The 15,315-nt window shown below is 48.4% G+C and overlaps 1 protein-coding gene across 3 annotated transcripts; it reads left to right on the forward strand.

Annotated features, from left to right (window-relative positions):
- The first annotated feature begins 5,292 nt into the window (after positions 1-5,292).
- C5AR2 (complement component 5a receptor 2) lies at positions 5,293-10,645 on the forward strand. 3 transcript variants are annotated; one of them, XM_032839446.1, is made up of 2 exons: positions 5,293-5,321; positions 8,809-10,645. In XM_032839446.1, the coding sequence occupies exon 2, from the start codon at positions 8,824-8,826 to the stop codon at positions 9,835-9,837; it is 1,014 nt and encodes a 337-aa protein (XP_032695337.1). In that variant the 5' UTR covers positions 5,293-5,321; positions 8,809-8,823; the 3' UTR covers positions 9,838-10,645. The 3 variants fall into 3 exon arrangements, with proteins under 3 accessions (XP_032695337.1, XP_032695335.1, XP_032695336.1); XM_032839444.1 differs by lacking the exon at positions 5,293-5,321 and adding an exon at positions 5,973-6,217; XM_032839445.1 differs by lacking the exon at positions 5,293-5,321 and adding an exon at positions 5,973-5,992.
- Positions 10,646-15,315: the final 4,670 nt, after the last annotated feature.

Raw genomic sequence — 15,315 nt, forward strand, 5'->3', positions numbered from 1 at the left:
GGAGCACTATCTGTCTAACACTCCCGAGCTCTGGTGTGACGTTCTAGAATCCCATGATTCAAATAGTCTGCAACTCACACTGTTGGATCCCTTGGATCCAATAGCCTAGGGTTCCAATGTTCTACGAGCCTGTAATTTCAAGATTTCAGAGTCTTTGACCTAGATCAGGAGTCAGCAAACTCCAGCCTGGGGGCCAAATGTGGCCCCCTGCTTGTTTTTGAAATAAAGTTTTATCGAAACACGGCTATTGCCATTCAGTCTGTGGCCACTTTCATGCCACCGCAGCAGATTGAGTCACTGTGGCAGAGACCACGAGGGACCTCTTGGCCAACGAAACCCCAAATATTTACTCCTTGTTATTTTACTGAAAAAGTTTACTGAGCCTTGATGTTGAGATTCAAAGACTCGAAGACCGACGGTGGTTTTTACGATTGCTTGTTTGACAGTTGATCTTGACAGCTCACACGGATGTTACCTACACTCTTTTCTGTGCATCAAATATCACGTAATAATATACATTGTTCAAAAGGGACTTGTTTCCCCATATTAGGCATTCATTTACCCTTTCAGATTTCTGTAATTGTGTCAGGTCGGGGTCCCCTGGCCGGCTCAGTCGGTGGAGTTTGACTCTTGATCTCAGGGTCATAGGTTTGAACCCCACTTTGTGCGTAGTGATTACTTAAAAAGAAAATTTCTAAAAAAAAAAAAATTAATTTAAAAATTAGGTTAGGTTGAACTCTAAGAAACTGCCAAACTTCATCCCATTTTTGGGGTGAAGGGGTGTAACGACTTATTATTTATTACTTAAAAAATTATAAAATACAAGTCACATAAGATTCACCATTCGTGGCATTTAGTACATTGCCGGTGGGTGCAACTGTTACCATTCTCTCATTCTGGAACTTTTGCATCACCCCAAAAAACCCCATCCACCCTCCAGCCCCTGGCAACTGCTGAATTGTTTTCTCATTACAGATTTGCTGGAATGCAACTCTTTTTTTTTTTTTTAAGATTTTATTTCTTGGGGCTCCTGGGTGGCTTAGTGGGTTATGCCTCTGCCTTTGGCTCAGGTCATGACCCCAGGGTCCTGGGATCGAGCTCTGCATCGGGGCTCTCTGCTCAGCAGGGAGCCTGCTTCCCCCTTTCTCTGCCTGCCTCTCTGCCTACTTGTGATCTCTCTCTGTCAAATAAATAAATAAATAAAAGATTTTATTTCTTTATTTGTGTGTGTGTGTGTGTGAGAGAGAGAGAGAGAGAGCACAAGCTGGGGGAGCAGCAGAGAGAGAGGAGGAAGCAGGTTCCCCGCAGAGCAGGGAGCCCGATGGGGGACTCAATCCCAGGACCCTGGGATCATGACCTGAGCCAGAGGCAGAGGCTTAAGGGACTGAGCCACCCAGGTGCTCCACAACACTTTTTGACCCACAACATGGCAATTTCCCATGTCAACGTCACTGTCTCAGATCTTCTTCTAGCTACCCCCATGTTGAGGGGCTGGTACTTGGATCTTTTGGAGTGGCTATAAAAAGAAATCCCACCCCCAGAGCAGACCCTTCTTTTCTATTAAAGCTGTGTCCCCGGGGGGTGCCTGGATGGCTCAGTGGGTTAAGCCTCTGCCTTCCGCTCAGGTCACGATCTCAGGGTCCTAGGATTGGGCCCTGCATGCGACTTCGCATCTGACTTTCTGCTCAGGCAGAAAACCTCACCCCCCACCCCCGAATCTGAGAAACATGAGAAACGTGCGCCCCAAGGCTCAGCGGCCAGGGTGTTTATGAAACCCTACTTATCTAAGAGACACCCCCCTGTGAACTTGAGATCAGGGAAAGTTTGGGCTGATGAAGGACAGTCCCCACCCTGCGCTTCTGCTGTCGTCATCTCATCGGGAGGGTCTGGGGCCAGGACAAGGCTCTGCCAAGACGGGGTCACCATAGGAGAGGATGAGACGCGTCACAGGTCACACAGTGAGCTCGTTTGTTGACTCAGAACAACTTCCTCAAACAACACGATTTTATTCCCTAAACAACATCAAAGGAAATGTGTAAACCTATCCCCTCGACCCCAAGGCACGCACAGAGCGACGACGTACACCCCCACACACAGAACAGCGGACTAAGGGTTCTTAAACTGGAGAACCACTTCCTCCTGCTAAGCCTTCTTGAAATGGAAATTTTAACTTCCATTGTATTCTTTTCGTCCTTGTTAATTCAACACGTCAGTAACGTCCTCGGTAGGCATAGCTGATGCGCCCATGTGCCGGGAACCCACCGAAGTGCTTGAAATCTCTTTACCCATTTGTTGCTCGTGGCAGAACGGCCATTGCACAGAGGAGGGAGTTGAGGCCCAGAGAGGCCGAGGCCCCCGGTCTCACCCACAGTGGACCTGGACTATGAATCTCATCATTCTGGCCCTCAAGTTCACGTTCTCAGCCCCTGCACCTGTGCTGGGAGGGAGGTTAGGGACCACGATGGTCAACATGTTCCCATTTCAGAGACAGGAAGCTGGGGGGAACAGGATGGAGGGGATTTGTTTGTGTTCTGTCTGCCCTGTGGTTGGTGGCCTTGGCCTTTTTGTCGGGAATGTGACCCTGAGCTGTCTCCCTCAGTACATGGAAGGCCAGAGGAATATTTATCTGTCTTCAAGGCTCTGCAGAGGGCAAAGAGAGGGGGGCTGGTACACAGCTGGAGGCTGGGAGGAGGGTAGCGGGCTGTGCGTGGGTGCTCTCTGAGGATGACCTCAGAGGGCCCCCTGGGGGAGTGAGTTCCAGCCAAGGCCCCAGGCCTTCGAGGTCAGACCGCATGCAGGTCCAGCTTCCAGGAACTGGTGGCCTTGCTGCCAGGGTTGGTGACCCTGGGTCAACACTCCACCCACCTGAGTTCTCTCCAGTTTCATTTGCTGCCCAGTAATTTTGGGATGTGTGAGTCATGGGAAGAATACAGGACAAACACACCCTTGGAGTAGGAAAAGGCCACTCCCATTTTCCCCTGGTTATGAAGATTTGCTGGGGCCCGGGAAGTGGCAGTGCTCAGCGTCCCATAGGAGCTCCGGCAAGGGGGATGGACTTACAGGAATCCACCAGCTGCCGGACGCTGGGAAAGACCCCAGACCTCCCAGGTCCTGGCTGTGAGTCCAGATAGGGTTTCCAAGTGGCATCTGGTCAAGGGGAGGATGGAGGGAAGGAGGGAGGAGGGAGGAAGGAGAGAAGGAGGGAGGGAGGGAGGATGGCATTGGGCCATCTCAGCTTTTTTTTTTTTTTTTTAAGATTTTGTTTATTTGACAGACAGAGATCACACGTAGGCAGAGAGGCAGGGAGAGAGAGAGGGGGAAGCAGGCTCCCTCCTCCGCCCCCAGCAGAGCCCAATGTGGGGCTCGATCCCAGAACCCTGAGATCATGACCTGAGCCGAAGGCAGAGGCTTAACCCTCTGAGCTACCCATGCGCCCTGTCATCTGAGCTTTGTAGGCGAATACTTCTCAGAATCTGGAATCAGATGGAGAATTGGAGAGGTGGGATCTTATGACCACCACACTGGAATTCCAGGCTCTTGGAATTCTCGAGGGCGGCCCAACAGAAATGCTTCCGGTCAGAGCATCCACACATCTGGCACACTCAGGTGTAGGGCAAAGGGCCATTCTCCAAACTCCAGGAGCCCTTGCAGTTTCTGGAAAACCCATCCAACGGCCAATTGTCCAGTGAACTAGTCCTTCGACTCACCAATTCCGCTTCCTAAGAAGGAAGATTTAATTTTAGTTCCACGGATAACAGATACACACGTCAGAGCTGGGAAGCTCTGTGTGTCTCCACGAGCCAGGTGTGCACAGGGAACGGGCTCCCGGCTCAAGGAAGAGCACAGACCTAGTGTCGATGTGCCCCCCGTTCCCCCACCCCGCCACTACCCACCCCCACAGACCTCTCCTGCTTGTTTTTGAACTTGATGTGAGTGGTATCCCTCAGCCACCTCCCCTGCGCCTCTGTCTGCCTCCTTCCCCTCAGCAGCATCTGTGTGAAATCCATCCACATTCGCCTGTGCGCTTTGTTCTGCTATAGAATATTCCATGGCCCGAGTACACCATGCTATGGTTTCTTCTTCTTTTTTTTTTTTTAAGATTTTATTTATTTATCTGAGAGCAAGAGAGAGAGGAGAGAGCACAAAGCAGGGGGAGCGGCAGAGGGCAGAGGGAGAGGGAGAAGCAGGTTCCTGCCGAGCAGGGAGCCGGATGCGGACTCGATCCCAGGACCAGAGCCAAAGGCAGACATTTAACCAGCTGAGCCCCCGAGGCGCCCCCATACCAGGGTACGTTTATGCATTCCCCTGGGGGTGACAACTGGGTGACTTCCCATAGGAAAGTCTTTCCTGGCACGGGTCTTTTGATGAGCATGTGTGTGCTTCTCTGGGGGGAGGGGGAGGAGCATGTGTGTGCTTCTCTGGGGGGAGGGGCGAGGTGTCCGTGGACTTGGCCCCACGGTTCCCTAGACAGAAGTTCCAACAAGAATGGGTGACTTACAAACACACCCACGCCAAGTGCACGCACAAGGGTTCCTGTGGGCTCAAGGAACCGAGAGAGAAACCTAAGTGACCCCTTTGCTGCTCTGTGCCTCAGTTTCCCTCTTTATTTTTTCACTCGCTAAATAGCAACAAAGCACTTGCTGGGTGCCGCGTGGTTTTCTAGATGCCAGGGACATGGAGGAGCCCAAAGCCGCGGACGGTTTGGGAAATGGAGCGTCACAAGAATACGAACTTCGGGTGCTTGTCATAAGGGCTCGGCCTGATCTGTGATAGGTACTTGGTAAATGTCATCGGCTATTGTAACCATTATAAAATGATAATTATTATAATAATGGTAATTGTGTTTTCTATGTAGACATGAATCTAATTTACTGTACAAAATGATGATAAAATAATAAGGCTCTTCGTGACGTAAACGTCCTTTATTTACAGTCCGATGCTGGTTCATAAGCCCGGCCCATACAGCACGTGGGCTGACACTCCAGCGGCTGCCGGAAAGGGCTGATGTGTGTGCAGATAGGGCAGTGGATGGAAAACACACTCGTTATGTGGAAAAGATTAGGAGATAACACAGTAGCTGTTGGATGTTGCATTTCTGTTAGAGATATTCAAAGGGAAATACCATAGTTGGTTGAGCTGCCAACATTAGAGTTCCTGGATTTTGACCAGTAAAAGCTGGGCAGGGCGGGGTCTGAGGGTTGGGAGAGAGGGTGTGCCTGCATACCAGTAGGTACCAGCAACTTCCACACGACTAATGCTCTCTGGATCCAGGCACTGTGTCCAGCTCTCCACTCCGATTCACCTGCTGAATCGCCTCTAAGGTAGGCATAGTATTATTCTCATTTTACAGACGAGGATGCTGAAGAAAAGAGAGGTTAAGTGACTTGCCCAAGATCACACAGCTGGTGAGGGTCTGAATTTTTATTTTTTTAAGATTTTATTTATTTATTTGTTAGAGAGAGAGAGTGAGCGAGCGAGCACAGGCAGACAGAGTAGTAGGCAGAGGCAGAGGGAGAAGCAGGCTCCCTGCCAAGCAAGGAGCCCGATGTGGGACTCGATCCCAAGACGCTGGGATCATGACCTGAGCCGAAGGCAGCCGCTTAACCACCTGAGCCACCCAGGCGTCCGGAGGGTCTGAATTTTTAAAGGCTGCACACCTCTTATTCTAGTGATGAAAATACTACGAAAGCAGCATGCCAAACTCCAAACACACACGCACGTGCACACACACACACACACACACAAAGTGGCTGGGCCTCTTGGCAATTACTTGGCAGGAAGGAGGGGACAGGGCAACACTCCACTTCCCCTCTGCTTTTCCTGTTGCATCAATGCCAGCTAGAGCCCTGGGTAGTGCCGGCTCGCCCATGAGAGCCAGCAGGGAGCCTCAGGGTCAGGCCATTCTGATATAGGGGGGATGACCTACCATCCGCCTGAGCCCTTTCCCTGTGCCACGAGCTTTATCACACGTCGCCTCCCCCAAACTGGTGAGGTAGGTTCACCTCTGTGACTCACTTCTCAGTGAGGAAACCAAGAGAGAGAGCCAAGTGAAACCGAGTTATGGAGCCCGGGTCTGCTCAGGGCCACCGGCTGTGCCACCTGCTGTCTTCTGAATCTAAGGTTTTTCGGTGAATGTGTTCTGGGGCCCAGAGTTCCAGAGTGGGCCTGACACGGTTCAAAACTCAACTCTGTTACTTGCTTACCTGAATGATCTTAGGTAAGTTACTTCTCTGGGCCCCAGTTTTCTTGTCTGCAGAATGGGTATAATAATAGCCTGCGTAAAAGGATAGTATTAGAATCAGAGGGTTGGGGTGCCTGTGTGGCTCAGTGGGTTAAGCCTCTGTCTTCAGCTCAGGTCATGATCTCAGGGTCCTGGGATCGAACCCCACATCGGGCTCTCTGCTCAGCAGGGAGCCTGCTTCCCCCCTCTCTCTCTGCCTGCCTCTCTGCCTACTTGTGATCTCTGCCTGTCAAATGAATAAATAAAAAATCTTTTAAAAAATTAGTTAAAAAAAAAGAATCAGAGGGTTGTTACAGGATCAAATGATTTAAGATTTAAAGGTTCCTGAGCAATGCTCAACACATAACACAGTGGGCTCAATGGAGGACGGCTTCTAATAATAATAATAATAATAATAATTATATAGTGGTAAGTAATAGTAATATGTTATTATATTATATATTTTATTACTATCATAGTAATAATAATTTATAATATGTATTATATGGATATATAGTAATCTATTACTAATTATATATTTTTATATAATATATTATGTTATATATAATATATAGTAAGTAAATAGCATATTATAGATAGTATATATTTTTATATATTATATAATATAGTCACAGTATATTATATATTTATATATAACATACTAATATATAATATTTAATATATTTGATATATAATACTAGTATATATTAGTATATTACTATTATATAATGTTAATATATTAATATCACTAATAACATTATTATATATTATATATTCTATTACTATATATTCTACTATTATGACAGTAATAGCAATATTATATTATTATTATTATTATTATTATTATTGCTATGATAGATTGTGTCACCTCACTGCTTAGCATCCTCCTATGGCCCCAATCTCACAGGACATAAAAGATAAATGTCTTCACAAAGCCTTCCATGGTCCATGATATCTTTCTGTTCTTACCTTCCCCTTCTCTGCCTTACCTACTCCACTCCAGCCACACTGGCATCCTCACTGTTCCTTGAACAAGACCATGTTCTCACCTCAGGGCCTTTGCACTGGCTATTCCCTCTGCCTGGAACTCTCTTCTCTCAGATCCCCACATGGCTCGTCCCTCACTTCCTTTATGGCTTTGCTCAAGGGTCACCTCCTCAGAAAGGCCCTCCTTGACCACTCACTTAAAATCCCCTGTGTGATTTTTTTTTTTGCTCTAGCATTTATCACCTTCTAAGACACTGTATTTCGCTTATTTATTCCTTTTTTGACTTATTTCTTCCTTATCTGACTCCTCCTGCTAGAGTGTCAACTCCAAGAGAAAGAATTTTTTCTTTTGTTTGTCATATCCCCTGGTGTGCAGCAGTGCCTGGAAGAGAGAAGGTACTTAGGAACTTTCTGGAATGAATGAATGAATGAATGAATGAATCTCCTGGGCAGAGAATTCAACATTTTATTTTTCTTGTTTTCCTAATGCCATCATGATTTTCAGAAACTGCTTGTAGTAGGATTCTAGAAAGTTCTGTTTCTTGGTCTGAGTGCCCGTCTCCTGGCTGTGATAAGGTTGTGAAACCCGAGAGCTGGCGCTACGTGATGTGTGCACTTTGTGGTCTGGGTTTATGATCGAGTTTATGTAAAAAACAAAATGACATAATTGCTCCAGAGAGACATTTTTCATGGCACCAAGACTCAAAAACACCAATGAAGAAGAAGTACTTTTGCTGTCAATATGTATTAACCTTTCCCCCTCTTGATGGATATTCGGATCCCAATATTTTAAATTCTAGGGGTGCCTGAGTTCTTAGTTAGTTCAGTGTCTGCTTTCGGCTCAGGTCATGATCCCAGGGTCATGGGATTGAGTCCCGAATCAGGCTCCCTGCTCAGTGGGGAGTCAGCTTCTCCCTCTGCCCCTCTCACCCAGCTTGGGCTCTCTCCCTCTTTCAAATAAATAAATAAAATCTTAAAAAAAAAAAAAGAAAAGAACATTTCCATTAACACCAATGTTGAGTCACACAGTGCTGTTCTAGAATTCCAAATAATAATTGGCTGGCGTTCTTTTTCTTTTTCTTTTTTTTTAAATTTATTTGACAGAGAGAGAGATCACAAGTAGATAGAGAGGCAGGCAGAGAGAGAGGAGGAGGCAGGCTCCCTGCTGAGCAGAGAGCCTGATGGGGGGCTCGATCCCAGGACCCTGAGATCATGACCTGAGCTGAAGGCAGAGGCTTAACCTACTGGGCCACCCCGGGGTTCTAATATACTATTTTGGGATTCCAAAATATTTTCTTTATCACGATCAGGTTCTAGCACTGCCATGCTCTAGAATTCCAGGATGCTCATGGGTTAGTGTCCTCAACCTCTGGTATTCTAGAATTCCAGTCTCCTGACCTGCTGGGGTTCTGATGGGGCCCTATTCTCAAATTCCAGGATGCTCTCCAGCGAGTTCTAAGATGTTAGTCTTCTATAATTCCAATATTAGGACGCACTGGAGTTCTGACGCTGTCCTAGTCCTGCTTCCAAGTGGCTGGGGGGGGGTTTCCCACACCCTGAGGGGTTTGTCAAGGAGCTTCCATGATTTCTCTCCCGTTCAGGTGTCTGGGACCTGGATGGAGAATACTTCTCTCAGCTACGAGTATGGGGATTACGACGGGGTTCCGGATTTCCCCGTGGATTGCATGGACGGTACCTGCATCTCCGCCTACCCACTGCGCACCGCCGTGTTTCTGCTGTACGCCGCCGTCTTCCTGGTGGGGGTGCCTGGCAACGCGATGGTGGCCTGGGTGACATGGAAAGAGGCTCGCCGGAGGGTCGGGGCCACCTGGTTCCTACATGTGGCTGTGGCCGATCTGCTCTGCTGTGCGTCTCTGCCCCTCCTGGCGGTGCCCCTAGCGCGCGAGGGCCACTGGCCGTACGGGGCGGCGGGGTGTCAGGCGCTGCCCTCGATCATCCTGCTGTCCATGTACGCCAGCGTGCTCCTTCTGGCCGCCCTCAGCGTGGACCTCTGCCTGCTGGCCTTCAGGCCCAGCTGGGGGGCTGCGGCGGGGCGGGCGCGCAGGGTGCAGGTAGCCTGCGGGGTCGCCTGGACTGTGGCCTTGCTGCTCACTGTGCCCTCGGCCATCTACCGCCGGTTGCACCGGGAGCATTTCCCTCACCGGCTGGAGTGCGTGGTGGACTACGGCGGCTCTGCAGTACTGGAGAGCACGGTGACCGCCACCCGCTTTATTTTTGGCTTCCTGGGGCCGCTGGTGGTCGTGGCCAGCTGCCACGGTGCCCTTCTGTGCCGCGCAGCCGGACACCGCTGGCCCCTGGGCATGGCCGTAGTGGTGGGTTTCTTTGTCTGCTGGGCCCCCTACCACCTGCTGGGGCTGGTCATCACCGCGGCTGCCCCACACTCCACGCTCCTGGCCCGGGCCCTTCGGTCTGAGCCGCTGGTCAACGGCCTTGCTCTGGCTCACAGCTGTCTCAATCCTGTGCTCTTCTTGTATTTTGGGAGGACTCAACTGCGCAGATCACTACCAGCTGCCTGTCGACGGGCCCTAAAGGAGTCACAGAGCAAGGATGAAAATGCTGTCGGCCAGAAATCCACCAGCCATGATCTAGTCTCGGAGATGGCGGTGTAGGCTGGAAGGAAACTGGACTGTGTGCGGCCCTCGGATTTCGCAAGCTAGCTTCAGGCATAGCTGGATCCAGTGGCTCAATGATATCATTTATTTCTTTATTCATTCAACAAACATTCATTAAGCACCTACTATGTGTAAGGCCCTGTTATAGGCACTGAGGAAATAGCAGTGACCAAGAGACACAAATCCCTGCGCTCAGGGAGCTGGCATTTTACTGGAGGAAGACAGGAAATAAGCAAAGGAGAAGATATGCAATATAACAAGTCGTGGCAAGGGCTAACCTAAAGGGGACAAAGAGGACTGAGTGGGGCAGGGATATAAGTAAGCTAGGCAAGGCCCATTGAATAAGGTGATATTTGAGCCCAAACCTGAGGAAGGGAGGGAGGAGTCATGATTAAATCTGGCAGGAAATCATGTCAAGCACTGGGAGCAGCAAGTACAAAGGCCCTGAGGCACAATATGCTCGGCATATTTCAGGAAGAGCAAAGAAGCCAATGTGGATGAAGCAGAGGCAGCAAGAGGGAAAGTAAGGTGAGACAGAGGGAGAGAGGTAGTGGGGGGCTGGATTTGAAAGCCTTCCAGGCCATAGTAAGTGTTTGGAGAGCCATGGCAGTGTTCTGAGCTGCAGTTATCAGATAAAATATACACCAAATTAAATTTGAGTTTCAGATAAACAGCAAAAAAGTTGTTTGTTTGTTTGTTTAGCATGAGTATGTCCCATGCAACATTTGAGACATACTTAAAAAAAAATTATTTGTTCGGACGTCTGGGTGGCTCAGTCAGTTAAGCCTCTGCCTTCAGCTCAGGTCATGATCTCAGGATCCTGGGACTGAGTTCCACATCTGGCTCCTTGCTCAGCAGGGAGTCTGTTCTCCCTCTGCCTGCTGCTCCCCCTGCTTGTGCTCTCTCTCTCTCTCTCTGACAAATAAATAAATAAATAAATAAATAAATAAAATCTTAAAGAAAGTATTTGTTGTTGGGGGTGCATGGCTGGCTCAGTCAGTGGAGCATGTGACTCTTAATTTTGGGGTTGTGAGTTCAAGCCCCACATTGGGTGTAGAGATGACTTAAAAATAAAATATTTACTGGTGTCTGGGTGGCGCAGTCAGTTAAGCGTCTGACTCTTGGTTTCGGCTCAAGTTGTGATCAGGATGGAGCCCCGAGCCAGGCTCTATGGTCAGCGTGGAGTCTGCTTAAGACTCTCTCTCCCTTTCCCCCTGCTCCTCCCCACTGCTCGTTCTCTCTTTCCAATAAATAAGGAAAGTCTTGAAAAAAAAATCTCGAAAAATTCTTTAAAATAAAAATTATTTGTTGTTTATCTGAATTTAAATTCAAGTGAGCATTCTGTAAAAAAAATTTTTTTTTTCCTAAATCAGGCAACCTGATTTGGAGCAGATCGTGTCTTGATCTGACTTAGATTTTAATAGGATACCTCTGGTTGCTGGTGGAGACCAGACTATGGGGGAGGGGGACGGAACATGAGCTACTGCTTTGGCAAAGAGACTACTGCCACGGTCCAAACAAGAAGAGATGCACACTTGGGTCAGGGTACTAGCAGAGGTGGGGAGAAGGTGACAGATTATGGCTCTGTTTTGAAGGAGCTATCTATGTCCCGGCTCCTTAGTTTGCTATTCAAGGCTTCTCTCTGCCGCTGGACGCACTTGTGTTCTAGCTGTTCAGACCACTGCAGTGGACAGAATCAGGACCCCCTAATGGGGTCCACATCCGAAACGCCTGAACCGGGGAATATGTGACCTTACATGGCAAAGGGAACTTCACAGGTGTGATTAGGGAGCTTGACGGGGGGAGAGCATCCCAGATGATCTGGGTGGGGCCAAGGCGATCCCAAGGATCCTTCTAAGACGGAGGCAGGAGGGTCAGAGTCACGAGCAGGAAATTTGACAGAGGAAAGAGCTATCAGAGTGATGGATGAAAAGGGCCATAGGCCAAGGAATGCAGGAAGGGGCCTGTTGACACCTTGATTGTAGGTGCCTGACCTCCAAAACTTTAATGGAATAAATTTGTACTCTTCTGAGTTGCTAAGTTTATCGCCACTTCTTACAGCAGCCACAGGAGACAAAGACAGATCCTCTGGGCTGTATAATTTTCATGCCTCCAGGCCTTTTCTCAAGTTGGTGCCACTGCCTAGAATGGCCTTCAGATCCGTGGTGCCCTATGTGGTAATCACCAGCTCTCGGTGGTACTCAGATGCAAATGAATTCAAATAAAAAACTGAGTTTCTCAGTTGGCCCAGCTGCTAGTTCGAAGCAGGGTTCCCAGGGGTCCCCGGTGGCTGCCGTATGGGCCAGTGAAGATTGGAATCTTTCCATCAGTGCAGGATGTTTCCCGAGACAGGGTTGCTTGGGAATCTCACTTGAGAATCTCTCCTGCTCACATCTTTGAAGCCACATAGTAGTGACATCTGAATGTAGGGTCATGACTACAGGACAGCTTCTCCCACAGAGCTTCTCCTTTAAGGTAATTCCCACACCAACACAGGGAAGTAAAGGGAGATGCTTCCTTTTATAAGAGGAAGCCCAGAGAGGGGAGGTCATCTGCCCAAGATCACACAGCAAAGAAATTGTAGAACTGAGATTTGATCCCGGGTTCACTTGACTCTGCTGCCCATGCTCTTATCTCTGAAATCTTCCTTCCATGCCTTGCTCAAATGACACTTTTCTCCAGGGAGGCCTCTCTGATTCATTCCCCTCCGAGGAGGGAGTAGTGTTGTCTTCTCTGGGTTGAGTTTCTGAAACACAAGTTCCCAGGTACATTGTAAATTCCCCATGGCAACACCTGAGCCTTTTTAATTTTAATCTCTTCTCCACCCATCCCAGGCCTGAGAAATAACAAAACTATCTTCACTTGTCTACACCCTGTTTTCCAACCAGACTGTGAGCTCCCCAATGATGAAGATCTTTTTCTTGCTATCTCTTCTTCTTTTTTGAAAATCTTTTTTCTTTACGATTTTTTAAAAACTTTTTTTAAAGATTTTTTTTATTATTTATTTGACAGAGAGAGAGAGAGAGAAAGAGAGAGAGATCACAAGTAGGCAGAGACGTAGGCAGAGAGAGAGGGGGAAGCAGGTTCCCTGCCAAGCAGAGAGCCTGACACGGGGCTTGATTCCAGGACCCCGAGACCATGACCCCAGCCGAAGGCAGAGGCCCAACCCACTGAGCCACCCAGGTGCCCCTTTACGATTTTTTTAAAAAGATTTTTTATTTATTTGACACAGTGGATGTGGGGGCTGGAGAGCAAGCACAAGCCGGGGGAGTGGCAGGCAGAGGGAGAAGCAGACTCCCATCTGGGTAAGGAGACTGACCGATGTAGGCCTCGATCCCAGGACCCTGGCTGAAGGCAGCCACTTAACCGACTGAGCCACCCAGGTGCCCCTCAAATGTGTTTCTGTGGACTTGGTCATTCAAAATAATCTTGCTTTTTGTTTGTTGTAACTTCCCCTTTTCTGCTCTTAATTTCATTTGGTTTTTGAACGTATTGATTTCCTTGTTTCCAAAGCACCAGGTCTTAATATTTTTCTAAGAACGAATTTCAAGTTTGCTACTCAATCCTAGGGTTGGTAGTTTGCGACATACATTGCGAAGTCGTATCCGTTGTTTACTTCCTCCCATTTTTCTTTAAAAAGAAATTGGAGTTCTCTTTTGGAAAGTTCAAGCAATGCTTGGTCAATTTCTTCCCCTTCTTCTTTTGGATCATGACATATGAATTGGCTTCTCTATGTTCAGATTGTTTTCCAAAGGTTTAATAATTGCATCCAACTTTCATCTTGACATCTTAACTCAATGTCCAACACATAACTCAAACTTGAATACATTCAAAATGGAACTCTGGATTTTCTCTCTTAGCCCTCCTCTATTTTCCTGATCTCAGTTGATCAGGAAAATACAGCAACTCTGTATTTCCAGGCACTGAGGCCAAAAAAGTTGGGCTCATCCTTGACGCCTCTCTTTCTCTCACATTCAATGGCCAATCTGTTAGCCAACGCCTCCGGGCTCTGCCTTAAAGTATGCGCAGAACCATTCCACTTCTCACCACCTTCTCAGCCATCATCCTGTTCCCCCCTTACTGCATCAGCCGCTTCCCGGGGCCTCTTTCCTCTTCTTGGTTCCCTATAGTCCGTTTCCCACCAAGGGAAACAGAATCTCGCAAGGTCAGAGGTCCCTCCTCTGCTCAAACTCCTCCCATGGCTCCCACCTCACTCAGATGAGAAGCCAGAATCCTCACCTTAGTGTGCCTGGTCTACTCTCCTCCTTTCCTCACCTCATTTCCTGTTATTTCCCCCTCTTTTACCCCCTCCACACAAGCCAGCTTGCTGACCTCTGAACCCACCAACGATGTTGCCATGGTGATCTGCACTTGTGATTTCCTCCAGCTCTGGTGTGCTCCATGGCTTGCTGCCTCACTTATTTCTGCTCCAATACTACTACTTCCTCAGAACTGTCCTCTCTAACCAGGCTACTTAAAATACCATGACTCCTTGCCCCTTTCCTGCTTTGTTCTTCTGCACAGAGCCTGGCGGTACTGCTTGACATTCTTTTTATTTTTATTTAAATAAAAATATTTAAATGTCAGTTTCTCCTACTAAAACCGAACTCCCTGGGAGCCGGGCTTCATCTGTTTTGTTCATTGCTGAATTCTCGGTGCCTAGAACTGGCTCGGGAACTGAAGGCTTTACCTTCTCAACGGCAGCATTCTTTTAAGGAGAAAGGAGAATGATGGGAGACTGTAAGGAGAAGGAAAGATCTAACATTTATTGAGTGCCTATGGTGCACAGTAGTAAAAAAGCAATTAAGGACCTTATGTGCACAGTTTTCGCTTACTTTCCCCAACGATCTTGAAAAGCAGATATTATCTTCATGTTGTAAATAGGGAAACTGAGGCTCAGACCCACAATGACTGGAGCCCCTAGGAGTAGAGAGGACTCTAATTTCTCATTTGTTTAATCATGCATTCAACAAACATTGACTGACTCTCTGATCCTAATGGTGGACGCTGGACAACACGGGACCTCCAAGACAAGAGTTGCCCCTGCCTTCAGGAGGCTGGAGAGTTGAGCTGAATCATAATTATGAATTATAGTGAATGAATCACAGGAGCACTTTAATAGCCCTAGTGTTTAATACGGTTCCGACCAGCTTTCTCTCTGGCGTTGGGACGATCCAGTGCAAAGAAAGTTTGGGGGAGCGCAGAGCGCGCGGTGCAGTGGGGGCCGAGGAGGGGCAAGGGGGAGGCGCTTGCAAGTCTCCGCTGCAGCGCTACCGTAGACCTCTAGAGGGCGCAGCGTCATCCGTGGCTCAGCTTGGAGAGAGGAAGCGCTGAAGCATGTTGTGCGCAGGCGCAGAATGGGTTTTGGCCGCTCTCCGTAGCGCCCAGGCTCCTTAGCTTGCGGCGGGGTGGGGCCTGGCCGTGAGGGTGGCGTGCGCAGGCGCAGAACCGGCTTCGTGCGCGTGAGGGGCGCTG

This window comes from Lontra canadensis, unplaced genomic scaffold (genome assembly GCF_010015895.1).
Source record: "Lontra canadensis isolate GAN:19392208 unplaced genomic scaffold, GSC_riverotter_1.0 scaffold107, whole genome shotgun sequence".
Lineage (NCBI taxonomy): Eukaryota > Metazoa > Chordata > Mammalia > Carnivora > Mustelidae > Lontra > Lontra canadensis.